At 38.4% G+C, this 17,740-nt stretch overlaps 1 protein-coding gene across 1 annotated transcript in view; it reads right to left on the bottom strand.

Moving 5' to 3' along the window:
* The window catches only part of MIPEP (mitochondrial intermediate peptidase), a 68,394-nt gene that overhangs the window by 40,316 nt on the left and 10,338 nt on the right, over positions 1 to 17,740 (bottom strand). The window contains exons 6-11 of the mRNA XM_054069576.1: positions 17,516 to 17,698; positions 15,717 to 15,873; positions 15,227 to 15,275; positions 14,533 to 14,593; positions 13,850 to 13,902; positions 131 to 284 (exon numbers count right to left, since the gene is read on the bottom strand). Of these exons, the coding sequence (XP_053925551.1) occupies positions 131 to 284; positions 13,850 to 13,902; positions 14,533 to 14,593; positions 15,227 to 15,275; positions 15,717 to 15,873; positions 17,516 to 17,698 (657 nt within the window). The remainder of the gene's footprint in view (positions 1 to 130; positions 285 to 13,849; positions 13,903 to 14,532; positions 14,594 to 15,226; positions 15,276 to 15,716; positions 15,874 to 17,515; positions 17,699 to 17,740) is intronic.

The raw sequence follows: 17,740 nt of genomic DNA on the forward strand, positions 1-17,740 counted from the left end.
ACAACTAATTTATGCTTTTGATAGGTACTCAAACAATTTAAAATCAAACTCCAATTCATGGCTCAGAGGAACACACCATCTGGTCTAACTTCCCTCTGTTGTTTCACGTGTTGGGAACAAGAATACTTACCAACTTCCGAACATCTTCAGACCAAACCTCTCCACTCTGTGTCTGTTCAGCATAAAGGGAGATTCCCAGGAGCTGACTGAACAAAGAGTTCAAACCTTCCATGCAGGCCCCAAGAGAGAAAAATGGACAGTACAAGCCAGGATCTATGTTGTACCTACAGGAATATAAGCATAGTCAGTTGGTGTTGCTACACAAACTACAGTCTTGATCTCCAAGTCATAGCATGTGACAGCATACACTAGATAAGCCTCACAAAGACTTTATTGAGTGTATTTGGCTTTATATTTCAAATAATAAAATTAAGTCATAGAACAGTCATGGCACAGTGCTTCACAGTAGCTCAGTTTTTCTTATATTTGAATTTAGATACCAAATTCAGCAGATGATGACTATGATTCTCAGAGATGTGGTGAACACACAGTTCAAACTGAGCATAGCTACACCATAGGTAGCCAGACTGTGGCTTTTATCCCCAAGACGCTGCCAGCACTCAAGTGTGATTCCCATGCCAAGGCTGCACCATGTAACTGATCAGCAAATGGAGCTGGCTCTGGTGTGAGCCAAAGCCTCAGCTACGGCAGGAAACCAACCAATAAGCACTGCTGACTCTGCAGACTTGTCTTTCGCTGGAGCCACAGAAACACCAACGAGATGCACCCATCTCCCACACATGACTCACACCTCAAGCTCTGGGGACTCTCTGAACCGTGCAGAAAGTATCTCACAGCTTTGAGCCACATGAAGATCCTACTATGCGACGTGGAGTTCAAACATGGCCAAGCTGTCTGAGCCCAACCTTAAACAATTAAGTATGTTCAAGACCCTGTGGCACATAAAACACATGGGGAGGAAGACACCATCCATCTGCACATACACACAAACTGAGAACGAACAAAAAATAATTATAAAAGTAGTTCAGGGATGTAGGCATCCAAATCTTGGGCTCAAACTTCCTGAGACTCTAATCCTAAAAAATAAATTACAAGCTTATCAAGAAAACAAACGCTTTGCAAACTTACACCTTCTACAAGCTGTTCAGAGTCACACAACTCTTTGGAGGCAACAGCAAAATCAGAACTGGAATCTGCTTGTGTGCACACCCCAAATGGCAAAAATGTTCCTACTCCCTTACCTATAAAATCTAGGTGTTCATTTATTTAAATCATCTTCTAGGGTCTCAGAGTAAAGACTGTTTAACTTGAGAATCACAGACTCTCCTTTCTATCTTCTTTCTTCTTCCACGTTCTTGTGCTTTTGCTTCTTATTGAAATGGTAACTAGTCACTGAAATGTAAACAGCTAGACTACAACTCGAACACCAAAAGATGATATACTATTTTACAGTTTATGATCAAAAAGCTTAGTTAGAGACGAGCTGTGAGTCAGCTGCTCCCTATCCACTTGCTGGCCCTTCCTTCCTTCCCGCTTGAACACACAAAAGAAAAGATCTAAACCTGAGGTCCATAGGGAATATGACATCAGTCAATATGCTGCTTACAACTGCAGCCACAATCCACCACCGAACTTCATTGCTCTGTGATGCACTGCACAGTGAGGTTACTTCTCTAAGCCACGACACTCATTCCTGAATATGGCACTGTATTTTGTTTTATTTTTCTAGTGTTCTTTATATTACCTTTATCACATACTCTAGCAGCATTTTGCAACTACCATAGCAACATCTGTCAAAAATACACATATGTTCACTTAAAGGATTTTGCTCGTTTTCACACTGTAAATGCAAGAAGCTGAAGCTAATGTACTCCATTCTTTTTTAATTATACTAGAACATAGAAAATTTAGCACATTTTGCCTTTGCCATACTGACACAACCTCTTCAAGATGCATAGCAACACTTAAATTTGCCCTTTGCATAGTGCAAGACACATTTTCCTTCTTACTCAAAAACAATCTTTAGACCAAAAGAACAAAAATAAGCACAATATAAATCACTTTAAATCAAGTTAGATAGAAAGACTGGAAGCAAGTCTCTATAAGAAAGCAGAAAAGAAGAATTGATTTCCATGTAATAAGACACAGAAATTTGGAGCATGAGGGAAACTGCTTTACACCCAGAGCCCCCCAGAAGTACAGAATTATAGCATGTGTGTTGAATATCCTGAGATTTTAAAATTGGTAATTCCTAAGAACCGCAGCTCCTTCAACAGTAGCACTTTTTGGAAAGCAGTAGTAGATAAATCTCGGATGTCTCTAGACTTCTATAGCATCACCCTGTGATTATACTATCACCTTCTGCTCAGATTGTCACTCTGAAAACTTAAGCCCATCACTAAGTCCTTCAGTCCTTTTGATTCTGCTCTGAAGCTTTCCCTGCGTACAGACTATAAGACCTGTTAAAATGATCCTTTTATTAAAAGGAAACATAACATATTTTAGCAGTGAGTCATAATAACCTCCATAATGGTTTAGGACTGGTTTTGTCAAATCACTTTAAAATCTTATACCTTCTCATTTTATATCTATAAGATATAGACAATCTTATATTTTATTAGATTATATTTGCTAGATTGTATTTATTAGATTGTAAGATACATGTTATTTTATAATCTTATACGTATGCATTCTACATACTACTCTGAATAATAGGAGAGTTTCCCATTTGTAATTAAAACAATTTTTTCTTTAACTAAGCACTAACCATATATGGAAAGTTCAATACAAAAGTTCTGACTCTGCCCCAATTCTGCTCATCCCATGCTGGTTTCTGCAGAGCCACTCACATTTACCATACCCTGTTTAGGTTCCAGAAAGGTTTACTAATTCAGATGCAGCACAAAAACAATCTGCAAAACTATTTCAGAACCAGGGGAGTAACACAGACACACTCAAGTGGTTTCAGATGCAGGGTGTATGAGGACTCTTTGCAGGGCTTTTTGCAGAGCTCATTTCAACCAGCACTGCCAAAGCTACACCGGCCATGCGCAAAGCCCATCTAGTACCTTCGCATCCCCCCTCCTCCAGACATCCAATATCACTGAGTGTTTCCCACCCATTCTTTTCCTGTCAACTGAGAGAAGAGAGCTGATCAAACAAGTACTTTAAGAACCCACACGATACAATACTACAAACAAACATTCAGTAGAACAAAATTTAACTCCACCAACAGCTCACAGTCATTGCAAGCCATCAGACTTTCACAGCTGCAGGAAATTAAAATAGTTCAATAAGAAGAGAACATCGAGAAACACTTTTTCACCATGACAGGGGCTGAGCACTGGCACAGGTTGCACAGAGAAGTTGTGGTGTCTCTGCCCCTGGAGATACTCAAAAGCCACCTGGACGCAGTCCTGCTCAGTCAGGTCTAGGTGGCCCTGCCAGAGCAGGGGGCTTGGACCAGATGACCTCCAGATATCCCTTCCAACCTCAACTATTCTGTGATTCTGTGAAGACATCACATGGAGCCTAGAACTAAAACCACACAGCTGCAGTATGAGATAGATTCGAGCTTCATCAGAGGAGGAGAACATTTCATGATAACTGGAAAGGATTACCACGCTCAGCTGAAATACTGGATTAACATGTTTGCTGCGGGGTGCAGGGGACAAACTCTGAAACTACTTTGTTTCCTTTCGTTTCTGTTAAAAACAGACACATACTAGTGGGAGAAAGCAGTGATATTTCTTCACAGATAGAAGAGCTGGCATTAATATGTTACAGGGAGAAGATAAGTGTCATCATTTCTTCCTCTTTCTCTCCGCTCCTTGTTCGTGTGAGTTGTCCCCATGAAATTGCCTCATGATGAAGTGGATGGGGAGAAGGCTTTCTGATAGGTATTTTGTAATACGCTGTCACTATCCAAAGTGGAGTAAAAAAAAAAAAAAAAAAATCAGTCTGTAATAGTTTTGCCTTCTGGAAAAGCACAGTATTTATCCACCCACACACGAAAACAGCAGTAACTAGACCATACTGACTCAAGGCAGACTTCTCAGGGGAACTAGTCCTCTGCCCTGGCTAATGCTTGAAGATGTCACAATCCTGACATTTTGAGCACAATGAGGTCCTGATTAAACAATCACTTTAATAAAAGCTATACAAAGTTAATGTCTGTCACTTCTGGGAGAACATTGTCAGGATCAAACTTCTCCCACATTTAATGAAAGATGTGTTTCAATATTCATCTTGCCAACGGAAAATTTAAAAAAAGTTTTGAAAACCAACTTTTTCTTTTTTTTCATATGGAACACAGAAAAATGTTTCTAGTTCTGATCTCACTTATTTCTCTATTTCTGCCTTGCCTACTACACAAAGATCAAAGAACAAGATACTTAAAAATCCTCAAATAGCACTACAGTCATATGACACAAGACTGATATTTAAATTACTTTTGGACAATCCTGACAGGAGCCAGTGGTGATTATTATACTTTAAGTTATCTGGCATTCATTGTTTGTTAGTCACTGCAATGTCATAGGAGTTACAATGAAAGAGGTTAAAATATGGTAATATAAAGCAATCACAATCAGATTATAATCATCAATAACACACTTCAAAATGAGCATCGGGTACTGAAATAAAGCTACTGCTCCAGGAAGTGGATAAGTACATCTTCAAAAAAAAAAAAAAAAAAAAAATCTTTCTCTAATACCAGTCTATGCCCAGTAAGCAGCAATGACTCCAGACACAAAACCACAGCTTTAAATTCACACATTTTTAATTTGCTCCTACCTCATACATGAGTTCTTCTCACAAATCGAGTAAGACCAACTACCACTGAAGAAAGCCTAACCCCAAACTTGCACTGATTCCTGTAAAACTTTCTCTTTGGGCTCATTTAGGAATAGAAATTAGCCAAAACCTCTGTTATCTGAAGCTGATGTCCTATAACCAAAAACTCAGTTCCTGGAATTACCGATAGATTATCTTCCCTTTCAGTGGCAAGAGCAAGCATACAAATGACTTTTCTGAGCTCACACCTTCAAAATTTAATGCTACTCACTGCAGAATGAAAGGTGTAACATCAGATAAGATTAGAGAACAATGGGGAAAAGGGAAGAAAATAATCTAAAAAAATCTTGAATCTTTCTCAAAAAAAGAATACTTAATGAGCAGAACAGGAAATCCTACAATCTCTACCAGATCTGTAAAACTGAAGTATGGCTCAAGGGTGTGGGTGGAAAAGTATTTGGAAGAGTTTAGACAAACTACATGCTCCCCTATTGAAGATCCTTGCTTGATTCCAGGCACTCAAAGGGTAGCAGCCATCAGCAACTTCATTGTTTCCAGATGACAGGATAAAAGCATCTGTTTGCTAGTAAATGATTACCCAGCCTCGGTTATTCACAGCTTCATCACCTTACTGAAACTATTAAGAACACAACATTTTCCAGTCACAGTACTTCAGTGTTCAAATTCATGCTAAGCTACAACACCTTGGCAGCAATGGGGACTGCGATTGTGACAGCAAGCCAAACTTCTCTCAATTTTTTGAATGAAATTTCTAATGCCCTTCAAGGATCTGGGGTTGTACCTTCAAAATACTCTCTGACCCAGGCCAGATTATCTAAAAGACCACATAAAACTCCAAGATGAAGAATTCTATCAAGACACTCCTTCAGCACTTTAAACTGCTCTGTAACAAAGATGGAGCTTGTCTGTATCACATGCAGAGCTCTTTTGAGGGCTGATCCAAGACTCTAAAATGAATTTCTCCCGAAGCTAACGCGGAAACTCAAAGTTCACCATCTTCTAACCCAGGTGCATGGTATTTCTTTGATCCTTATTTTCAAATGTGAAACTAAGTGTATTTGAAAATGCTTACAAAAGCTTCCCAACAAAACCCTACCAAAACCAGACATTCCACTGCACATTACTGCTCTTGTTGATAGAATGAAAGGACAAAACCTTTTGTTAATGAATTAACTGATAGTGACTGACTTTACATAAAAAGGAGCAGTTTCCAAAGTACGACAGCTCAGGCTGCCCCTGAACTGCTCACTAGTCAGAGCAAGGCAATTTTCTATGTGTTAAAAACTGTTGACGACCCTACTGTGCATATAATTATTTTTCTTATACTACATATTAAAGAAGCAGCCATTCTAAGCATCACCTTATATATAATTTTCAAGCTGTTATTAACTACAGGCTTGAACAGCTGTCTAGCTTTGCTCCTTCTATTTAAAACAAATAGTAAAAAAAAAAACCAATCAAATAAAACTGCAAGAAGCAGCTGCTTTAATGAGCACACTCTCTCTGGTCACTCTTTGGCATGCTGCCTCTACAATCATTCAGACAAGTTACAATTTTTACCTCCAACAGGAAATGCATGCAAGTATTTCTGGGAAAAGAAATCAGAAAGGAAGCTGAACTATGCTAACAGGCATTCTGCTACCAGTAAAATTTCTGCTAAGAGTTACTGCTACTATCAAGAAGGGTTAAAGTTCTAGTGACAGATAGCTAAAATCCATGTTCAAAACCAGCTGAAACTCCATTTGGTGACAACTGCAGAGAAGTGCCTGAAGACAGGTTTTCTTGAACACTGTAAGTTGCAGCCTGCTTGCTTGCTGCACCAGCTGAGCAGACAGGTAGAATTCAACAGGGAGGATGATATGCATGGCATACTAACTTTACTAGCAGAACATTGTACTGCTCTTTCCAAAGCTGCCAAATACATGGGAACATAATTACAGCACTTCCTAAGGAAGGAAAAGGATTCAAGTCAGCTCAGCAAGCCAGGTCAAGAATCTGGTCTGGATGTTCTTTCGCTTAAAATGTGAGTTCTGGGCTTCAGCAAAGTGATTCGGAGTGCTTCAAATGGGCAGCTAGGATACGTGTCACCAGAGAAAAGCAGACACAAATGTAACACCACTTTCAGGCTTAGCAAGGTACCTACCAGGTAGCAGAAATCTTGAGCTTAACTCAGAGGTCTTGCTCCTCTCTGGAACTTAGGCTTCCCTGACTAGACTGCATGTAGACCTTGATACGAAGAGGATGAACAGCACAGCCTTCTCTATGGGATCATGCCGATGAAAATGCAGGCAAAGGAGACGGAAGAATGGTGGTCTGATGAATCACCACAGAACTTTTCAGAGAACTACGTACTCCAGTCGAAAAGATTTCTTACCATAAAATCTTTCTTCTAGGGTATCCGAGGTCAAAAAAAACAGGTATGTATTGATCGTTGACACTTGCAGTGCTAGAAAAAGTTTCCTGACCTACGCCTGAACTTGAGCATCAAATTTTTCTTAAGCCCTTATGGGAAACTCAGGAGATCTGAATGCACTTCTGGGAGAGCAGGAACAGGAAATACCAAAATTTCTATCCATTACAGACACACACATCAGAAAACACATTTTTACATGACTAGATATTTTAAAAAAATTGTTTTTAGTTTAGATGTAGGAAATATACTACATTTATGTAAAAAAATAAATAATACTGGTATATAAATCTGTACAAATCAGAAAGAACATCAACAAATATATACATGAACTCATCTGCACTGGAAAAAAAATATTTTTTCCCTGTGCCAAACTTTCATCTTGGTTATTTTTTTAAAATCAAAGTAAGGAATTCAAAGTAATCCCGTTATTGTAATAACGGATCTTAAATTATTTTTTTGTTACTGTAGAACTGCATAAATATGCTTAAGCAACAAAACCTCTGAAAGACTGAGAAGCAGAAAAATGAATAAAAGAAGTTTGTTCTGCTTCCATTATGTCTTCCAATGTATTCCCATAACTTAATCTCTCTAAACACCTGATTCCAGAGCATTTGTATTTACAATAAAGCCCAGGAAAGAATGAAAACGTTCTTGTGTACTTTGCGTCAAAATGTGAGCTCAAAAACTTTATGAAGAGAAATCTCAATACCCTCCTAAAGAAAGCAAAAATATCAAAAGAAACAGTAGTCTCTTTGATGGAAACTCCTGCCTTATGCTAAAGAAAAAAAACTGTCTTAAAAAATCCAGACACCTCTTACTTTTGCAATATGCAGCCTAGCACTATTTTTAGAAGTAATGTAGCCAAAAAAATTTAAAAATCAATTTTAAAAAGAAGTTAACTGACACAGTGAGGTTTGGTTATTCTTCAAGAACAGCAGGCTTCAAACAAAAAAGCTGTGTCCCTGTGAAGAACAAAGATGTAGTCTGTGATTATAAACAATTATTTCTAAGCTTGTAGGACTTCACTGAGTCTAAATAAAATGCAGACTTCTAAAATCACTTTCATTTAAGCTGCATATTTGGAAGGAAACTAAGACTGTTTTGTGTAGCGTGGCTTTCATCTATTAAGAAGACTTTTTGTAAACTTGGACATAAGGGATATTTGAGTAAGGATAACCGTTCTTCAGAACACAAGCATTCAGACTCTTAACAACTGCAAATTAGCTGCTTGGCAAGAATTCTTATCAGTGGCTATTAAATGTAGTCTCTGATATATCCTGATTTCTCTTTTTGGTTTTTTTTTTTTGAGAGAGAAATTATTATCCTGTTGATGATCACAAAAATACAGAACACTAAGTTAACTATCTCTAATAAAACAGATTCTGTCAAAACTTTCAAAGAAACTTGAAAAAATCTTGTTAGTGGAAGATAAAAGTGAGATGAACCCCTCGGGTTAACTTAAAGAGATCAAGACATGGAAAACCCCTTCCAATTTTCACTACATGCCAGACTACAAAATTTAATTCTTTACCTGAAGGGAGACTCTTGAACCATGATTTATAGAAGACTCTGGATTTCTTAAAAATAATAATAATAGAAAGCCTTTGTACTCTAATCAACCATAAACTCGCACCTGTATCTCGCATTCCTTTTCTCTTTCTGTTAACTGCACTTCATAGAATATTTTGGAGGAGGTCAGGGGGTAATTTGGAGTATTGGTTTGGTATCGACACTGTAAGTAACTTCTAAATTTGATTTTGTTTTCAAATCAACAGTGATTTCTTTGTCCTTCCACAATGTTTCACATAAAGAAATAATTCTTGTAACACAAATTCTGCTTTCCAGCAAGACTTCAAAATGCAGATTTTTCTCAAAAAAGCCCAGTCCATGAGCTTAGTGACTGGTAAGTTTAACAGACTTTTTGCACCTACATTAGGTGATTTAACATAAGACATGCCTTCCATCGCTTATAAACAGAAAGTTACAGAAAGTTTGCCTTCTCTATGAGCACTTTGGTTAAAAAGAACCGGGAAATACATCAATGCATTAGTTTTCCACTTCAGCTTTCAATTTGAACAGTGAGAGTTTTCAAACGTGTTCCATAAAGAGTCTGGGCTATTTTCCCACATAGTGTTCCCATCAGAGGAAACAATTTAACAAAAAACAGCCATAAAAAGTTTGCTTACAAGTAACTTGCAAACCTCAATATTAGTTGCAGCTTTTAGCAACTTGAGAAACGTAACTCCGTATTGAATGTACTCCTCTGAAAAGACAAAATTGCGGCCCACCCTCCTCTGAAGCTGGCAACCTATGTAGAGTTCCAACAAGAAAAGAGATGAGCTGTTCCTAATTCCTGTTCAGCTGGTCACCCCAAGACCCAAAATGCCAGCAGTTGCTGTGGTAGCTTCTCTTTCTCACACAGCAGGCAGCTGGCTTATTTTGACATTGATTTGTTCATCCCTAAGGCCAGTATTATTTATTTCTACAATCCCAAAGAGGCAGACCGGCACAGAATGCAATACCCTGCAAGCACATCCCAGTTGCAAGTTGAATAGAATCTGTGACATTTTAGCAAAAATCCTAACAGTGGATTATAGGCAGTGAAGTCAGCGCAGCCTGGTAGGCACCAAAGGTCAGGGAAACGGGAGTCAACACCAATTACACCAAGCTCACCACTGACAGTTCTCAAGAGCAGCTCCTGTGCCTCCATCAGAAATGGCTTGAGCACAATCAATCCCACCTTCGAGCCAAATATTTGGCCTCAAAAGGCCTTTTCCAGTGTCCTGGGGGTGTTTTTTTATGACCCGGAAGAAGTCAGCAAGGCTTCTACATCTTTGCAAGATCAGGGCTTTGAGAACTGTTTATAACTGCAGCTGCACTCACTGAGAAGTAATGGGATTTCATTAATACTAAGGTACATGCCTGCACTAAAACTCAACAGCATTATTTTTACAATATACATATTAGACATCTTCTTACTTGTTAGAGGCTGAAGCATGTTCAAGCATTCACTCTTTTATTAGCCTAAGCCTGCCAAAATTCTTGAGGTTCTCCTAATTACTCTGTCTTCTTTTAAGATACTGCTACCATGATTTTCTGACTTTTGCCTTCAGTTTCTCTTACCTGTACATTTATACTCGCATCTATTTTCTCTGCCACTTAAACTGTAGGTACAAAAACATTACAGTGACATAAATGTGGGTTTAAAGCCAGATAGGCTATTTAACAGAATTAAAAAAAAAAAGTAAACTATCTTGTTACCATTAATGGGAGACTCAAACTTTTGAAGTAGGATTAAATTCCCAGGGAAAAGACTTGGTGAAAGCTGACAGAAACAGAATTATTGTGGTTTGTGGCTAGGTTTACAAAAAGAAAAATGCACTCTGTGAATTGAGTCTGGAGCTCCTCCTGTTGTTCAACTTGCAAAACAGCAGAAATGGTCAGTAATTTAAAAAAAAGAACATACAGATATAAAAGACATTAGAAATGTGTCATGACTTTCAGTGCCATTTGAAACAAAGCGATGTAACTGGTCAAAGTCTAGAGAACTACAGAGGAAGTAAAAGATCACATCAGGATCGCACTGGCTAAGGTTTGCTCAAATTGCTCTTTGTAAATGTAGTCAATAGACCAAAAAGAAGAAACAATGCATCTTTTTCAACAGACACAGACAGTGGACAGTGATCCATCTAATACTTCTTGCATCCCTTAGTGGTGCATGTGCAACTTAACATTATAAAACATTGCTAAGTTGCTTAATCAAGACCATGGCAGTTCTATAAAAGACATATAGCTAAAAGTACATTTTCTTCCAAAAAATAGAAACTCTTGAAGAACAGAATAATTAATCTACTAAACAAAGAATACTAAGAATGGTAGAAATGCATGACAGGTAGAGATATCTTGTTTGAAAACATATTTTGTCTTTCCATGATGCAAAAATGCAAAATAAAATAGCATATAATAAGTAAAAATAAATTAAATTATATATTTACCTTATAAATAAATAAAACTAAACAATACAATTTAGAAACAAACAAATAGAAAGTATAAATTATTTTTCTGGGATAGGGGGGTGCAGGGGAAGCTGACACACCAAACCAAGGAAGAGAACATAACTTCTCCTTAGAGACATAATATAACATTCCAAGCTAATTGGGTCAGTTAGAAAGAAAGTAATAACAAATAGCCAAAAGTCAAACTCGCATCAGTATGAAGCTTTGTGTTAAACGTGGTTCTCATCTTCCAGTTATAAAAGTGTTGAAGAGAACATACCATAGCATCCCTGGGGCACTGAAGAAAGGATGTGGTCAAACAGAGGTAAGTACAAATAGCAAATAAAGGATAGTGGATTCATGTTTATATAGCTAATTAAGTGGCAAATAGAACATGTTTAGGGCACAGACATGACAAGGCACATTCCTGTCCTCTGGTTGTTGTATGAATGTTCTCCGACTCCCACCTGGTTTCAGTCATAAAGCACAGCCACTGATACTTTGCAGTGAGGGAAGTTTTACTTTTCAGGGCAAATTACCCAGTACCCTGTCAATTAACTACAATATGGGCAGAAGGAATGTAAAGCATTGTTAAGACACTGCTAGATCAAAAACTTTTCCCAAAGACAGACCACTACATAGAAAACACTTCTATGAAGTGAAAGACCTAAGCCCTTGTTTTTCATCAAAACACTGCAACACATGGTGGAGATAAAACCAACTTTCCCTTCCCAGTCTTGTAGATGCTTGTATACCTGCCAGAAACAAATATTACTGCCTAGCCTGGAGGGAGAAAAGGGCTGAGCCTCAATCCTGCACTGTAATCAGGGAGGCTCTGCACAGGTTCAGGAGATTCTTCACGCTGATCCAGCTGCCAGACTTGGTGCCAAATAAATAAAAAATAGCAAAGATATGATGGCAACATCTTGGTCTGCTGCACCAGCAGCTCTCCCTACACAAAGCTACCATGCAATTCTTAAAAGTAAAGCAACTTTACCGGGTCTTTCACAAAACTCTACAAGGAAAGGTTTTTCTTCGTAAAACCAAAATTAGCAGAACCTATTTGTCATCATCAGCAACTCACCGACAATGTGGTTAGCTTTATTAATTAATCTATGAAGGGCAATAAGACAGTATCAGAAGACATTCCGTCAGGAGAAACAAACACAGAGCCTTCTACACCTGAACGCTCTAAGCCTAACACTAACTATGAAAACAGGGAAAGCATACACTACAGGAAATATAGAAAATAAATAGGACACATAGACAATAAAATTCATCAGCATTTGACAGTAATGTTAAGCACTATGTATCAGAATGTAATTCTTGCTGTTTTGAAGATACCATGCAGGCAAGGTAAAGAAGATCTGTAAGCTACAAGACGGTACCTTGAATGAGTATGACAGTGCTCTTCCACAGACTGCTATTCACCACTTTTAAGATGGGATTTGGAGATATATGGACCTTGACTCTCCTGCAGCATAACCATTAACTCATTTCCACTTTCATAGAAGCATGTCTGCTATCTGCCTAATCTAAACAAAAGCAGACACTCCCAGGCCGTGGCACAAACAAGCAACCCCAACATACACCGTGTAGTGCTGCGTGCTCCAGCATCAGCTACCAGGAGCAGACACAGCACCCAGACACCCCTCTCGCTCCCCTGCATGGCAAGTTCTGCACATTCAGGACATGACTGTTGCTGCACATACAAACCTCAGTTCCCATCTGAGCACGCAGTAGCTTATGACAAGGCAAATATCAGAGCTGCTGCTCATAAAACTACTGCCTCAGTAACAAAATACAAGAGGGTGGCAGAAGAGCCAGGCCAACTGCTGCCAATCCTTCTGGGCCATGTCTGTACTAACACAGCTTTCCGACCTAGACTAAACTACTACTTTAATCAGATATCTCCAGTCATAAGTGTTTTTTAAAAAACAAAAACTTATAAAACTGCAGTGAAGGAAGATGTGTGCTCTCCCTCTTGTGAGAGAAGTCCCAACTTTAAATTATCTTTTCCAACACAAACCTAAAAGTCACTGCTGCTGGTCTAGTAAAGGCAACATACAGGGCTCACATCTTTCAGAGCTAGCATCTCATTATGTCTTGTGCACTATTTAAGTTTGTGTAGAGGATTCATTTCCCACTCTTTGCAGGAGAGATGAGAATGAATTCTATCCATAAACAGTGAAAATCTTCTCAAGAAGTTGCTATTTCAACTCCATAGAAGGGGATGATAGGTGCATGTTCAGCAAGAAGTTAAAGTACAAAGAGGAGTTGGATTGCATTCAGTGATCAATATTTAAACATCTACTGCAGCTGAGAGCTAAAAACGAGAACAAGGATTTTCTAGCTTTTCTGAAATTGTTTCATCCTCTTCAAAGAGGGCCAATACTTCCCTGTAAAGCAACAGAGGAGCCAAAAACTTTTACAGGCATTCCAGCAGTAACTAAGAAATGCCCCACCAAATTCTCTATTTCTTCATATTGGAGTACGTCTTCAAAGAAGGAAACCCTTTTTACATTAAGGACTTTCTTTATCCTTATTGCAAGGAATGAAATAAAGACGCTCATTTACATAACAATCATGGACATAAGGAGCTTACCTCTCAGCACGAAGGACGCCACTGTAGTAAGGGTGATCCCACGGCATTAGCTTCTGAAAGAGAATTCCAGTTTATAATTACAATAACGGACAACAAGTGAACCTAAAGAAAAATTTTTGTTTCCTTTGAATATTTTTTCGGTTTTGAAAAGTCACAGAACTTTAAAATATAATGAGAAACATTCAGCACTAAAACCTTCATCAGAAATAGCATCATTTATTGCAATTTGAAACCTTTGTTTTTACATTTGCTTGAAGATGGTACTTCTTACTCAAATACATAACAAGACTGCCTACGAGATTTCAACAAATACACTCAAGTCAAACAAAAAAGATAAACGTAGTTATGTACAAAATTAGGATACATACACTATGGTATGCAAATAGGATATGCATCCTAAAGTACAGCTCTTGTTTTTCAAATGAGTCAATTAATTCAAAACAAAATAACATTTACTTTCACCACTTAACGGTTTGGTTGTCTCAGTATCATTTTGTATGAACCAACACCAATCTCACATTCAGTGCTTGGTTTTAACACAAACAGCAGCCAGAAGGCAGAAAGTTTCTAATTACACTACATACACTAAAATAGAGTTAATTTTTCTTGTTGAAAAAAGTTAGCTTATACTATAATCAAAAAAAGAAACAAAACAGAAAAGCACACATAGAAATTTAACTCACTGAATTCTGAGGGTTGAGCTTCATTTTCATCTTTGTCATCATTTCAAAATCTTTTTGTGTTCTGAAAAATATTTTTAAGATGAAAGTGTTAATGAAAGATTTTTTAACAGTGGCATAGAGTATATAACACTCCACCCTAACAAAATGCCCAACATCAGAGATGGATAATAATCTATAAAACGGCAGTCCCATATACTACAGTAAAAGAACTTTTCCATTCTGCTTCTGCCACACCTTCAGATCAAGGCACTCTTACTCTGGTTGTACCTCTCTAAAGCATTTTCTTTCTTAAATACACCCCATTTATACATAGTGATGAAACTGTTTCGTGCTTTTGAAGGCAAGAAGGACAAACAGAAGAATTTGCTTATAGACGAAAAATATAGAGAGTTGTGCATATGGAGAGAAGACCAGGACAAGCGTTCTTCAACTCTTAAACTTGGTCTTCTTGTTTGCTGTTGCCTACATTTCTTGGCACATCACTTGTTGCATTCAGCCTCCGGTGTTCTCCGGTCACAGACATGGAATTTATTCCAAGCCAACAGCTCCCCTCAAAACTCCGCGGAAGTCTTGCTTTTTGTTTGATTAGAGCATATAATAAGCAGCACTGACTGACTTAATAATGCACAAGTCCCTCTATTCCTGAAATAGAGAGCATAGTTAGAAAAAAAAAAATTGGTGAAAAAAGATATACCTTTCAGACAACTGGTCAGAAAGCTTCTCCAAAAACCGCGTTACCGTCTCTAGAAGTAAAACAGGGGGAGAAGTTAAGAAATTGATTTCTTCCTGTAAAAGTCATTAAGTTTACATCAAAACATTCCAAACAAAACAAGGTCCCTTCAAACAACAAAGTTCTTTTTAGAACAACAAACTACTTTGTTGACCCCTGTGCCATCATTTCAAGACAATTTAGTAGCAAATTTACTTTGCTACATGCTGGGATTATGGCAACTTCATAATCTAACAAGTGAGCATTGATTCTGAACAAAAACACTAGTTTCTACTCAGTGAGTATTGCCATTTACAGAAAGCACAAGTACTGCACACTGCAAAAGGAAAATGCAGCAAGATACTTCACTGGAATAAACAGGTGTAAGCTTAGCAAAAGAAATTAACAACTTTGGACTCTTATCTAACACAGTGCATTTGATTTCTAAGTGTGCCCTTCCATAAGTGCTTTATACCTGGATTTTTGGCCATTGTTCCCTGAAGAGCCCTGTGGGCAAAGGTTTCGTACCCAACTAGCTGTGCCAGACTGTTTCGGCTAGTAAGCAATTCTTCTAAACAGTTCAACTGCCCAGCATCGGGATAAAGAAAAATCTTGTAAGCAGCTTCTCGCACCTAATACAAAAAAACAAAAATTAAAAGGTCACATTACTACAGCACAATTTTTAAGGGAAACACCCGACTGAAGATCAGGCACTACAGCTGTATTTCACAGATGTTGTTGGGAAAAGGTCTAAAGTCTTTTAACAACAGTAATTAACAATGACTGACAATTACTGCTCTCTTATCCCTTAAAGATGGAACAAAGAAATGCAATGACACAACCTAACAGATCAAGACTACCAAAAGGGGTACTCTTCTCTATTCCTGTCAACAGTCCCCTCTCTGCTCATTGCCTCTTTCCTTCTGCCAACATCTGTGCTTTTCAGACCACTCTGTGGGCTGTCTTAACTCCCTAAAACTTCTGAAAATGAATCCAAAAGCAAGCCAAATTGTTCTTTGCCTGTCCTTTAAGCTAGCTTATGGAAGAACTGATGAGAAACGGGGGGGGGGGGGGAGTTTAAAAACTTTCTTTCTTTTGAAGTAGCAAGCAAGCTATTAGTCAGTCCATCTGCCCACAATCAGTCTTTCTCCTATTTCTAGTTTGTTTGGGATTTTTACAACTTATCAAAAAAATAAAGTCACCTCAAGCCTCAGAAAATTTGGTGAAATGCTTTTCATGTTTTACAAACTAATTTAAGATAATCTCTATTTGCACAGATGGAATAGGCTTATGAAACCCAGCAACAACTTATGTTTGTCTTCATTAGAAAGAAGTGTCTCTCTTGGATCACATATTCAACAAGAATGCAGGTCCTGCTGATGGCAATAGCCAGTTGTCTCTGCAGCCTGGGATGCAGCCCACTATGTCCCAAGGCACAGACTGAGTTTTCCCAAGTGATCCAAAACTGGATTCTCATCTGCTGCTCGCTGTTCTTCTTTGTGAACCCCTTCACTAAGCACAGAAGGCTGGGAGAACTCACTGGTGAGCACGGAGGCAAAGAAAGCCATCGGCATCTCAGCCTTACCTGTGTCTGCTGCCACCAAGTCACCCACCTTACTCAGCACTGAGCCCACCTTTTCTCTGTCCAGCCTTTTAAGTACTAATGCAGCTGCAGATGCTCTTCTTGTTGCTTTTGATGACCCTCGCAAGCCTCAATTGCAGCTGAGCTTTGGCCTTCCTGACATCATCCCTGCATGTACAGACAACATTTCTAAATATCTCCCTTGCATCTACCTGCTTCCACCTCTTGTCTGCTGCCTTTTGGAGACAAAGCTTTGTCTTGAGTTCCCTGTTTGCCAAGTCTGGCACCTGATGATGTCTGCTTGGGTTTCTAAGTACCAGAATGCACCACTACTGAGTATCTTAATATCCTCGTCTGTTTGGAGGATATTTAGAGAAGTGCCAGTTTTCTTGAGCTCCTTTACACTCTTCAGAGCCTCATCCCATGGGATTTCATCTCCTAGTTTACTGAATAAGCTGAACTCTGCTTGCCTGAAATCCCCTCCTTCCTCAGTTCATTAAACATCTTCACTTACATTATTTCATAGCTGCTACAGCCAAGGCTGCCATTGATTATTGTTGCAAAACAGTTCTTCCTTGTTAGCCATAACAACATAATCATAAATGACAAGCATTTGCATCAACAATAACTAAAATATCAGATATGCACTTTTGCTATAGAGGATGCCAAAGCAAAATTGGGGAAATACACACCAGATCATCAGAACAATCAGCATGTAGACCAGCAACTTGTAAGTAATTGCCTTCAGCTGTAAAATTATACCGAATATGCTCTGGCAAAACATGTTTGTCGATCTTGTTGGGAAGGTGAGTTCCTGTCAGAAATTCATTACATAAATCCAATATTCTGACATTGAGGTTGACTGCCTTCTTACGCTGCAAGAAAAATAAAGTACAAAATACATAATATATTCAGAT

This window comes from Cuculus canorus, chromosome 1 (genome assembly GCF_017976375.1).
Source record: "Cuculus canorus isolate bCucCan1 chromosome 1, bCucCan1.pri, whole genome shotgun sequence".
Taxonomy (NCBI): Eukaryota; Metazoa; Chordata; class Aves; order Cuculiformes; family Cuculidae; genus Cuculus; species Cuculus canorus.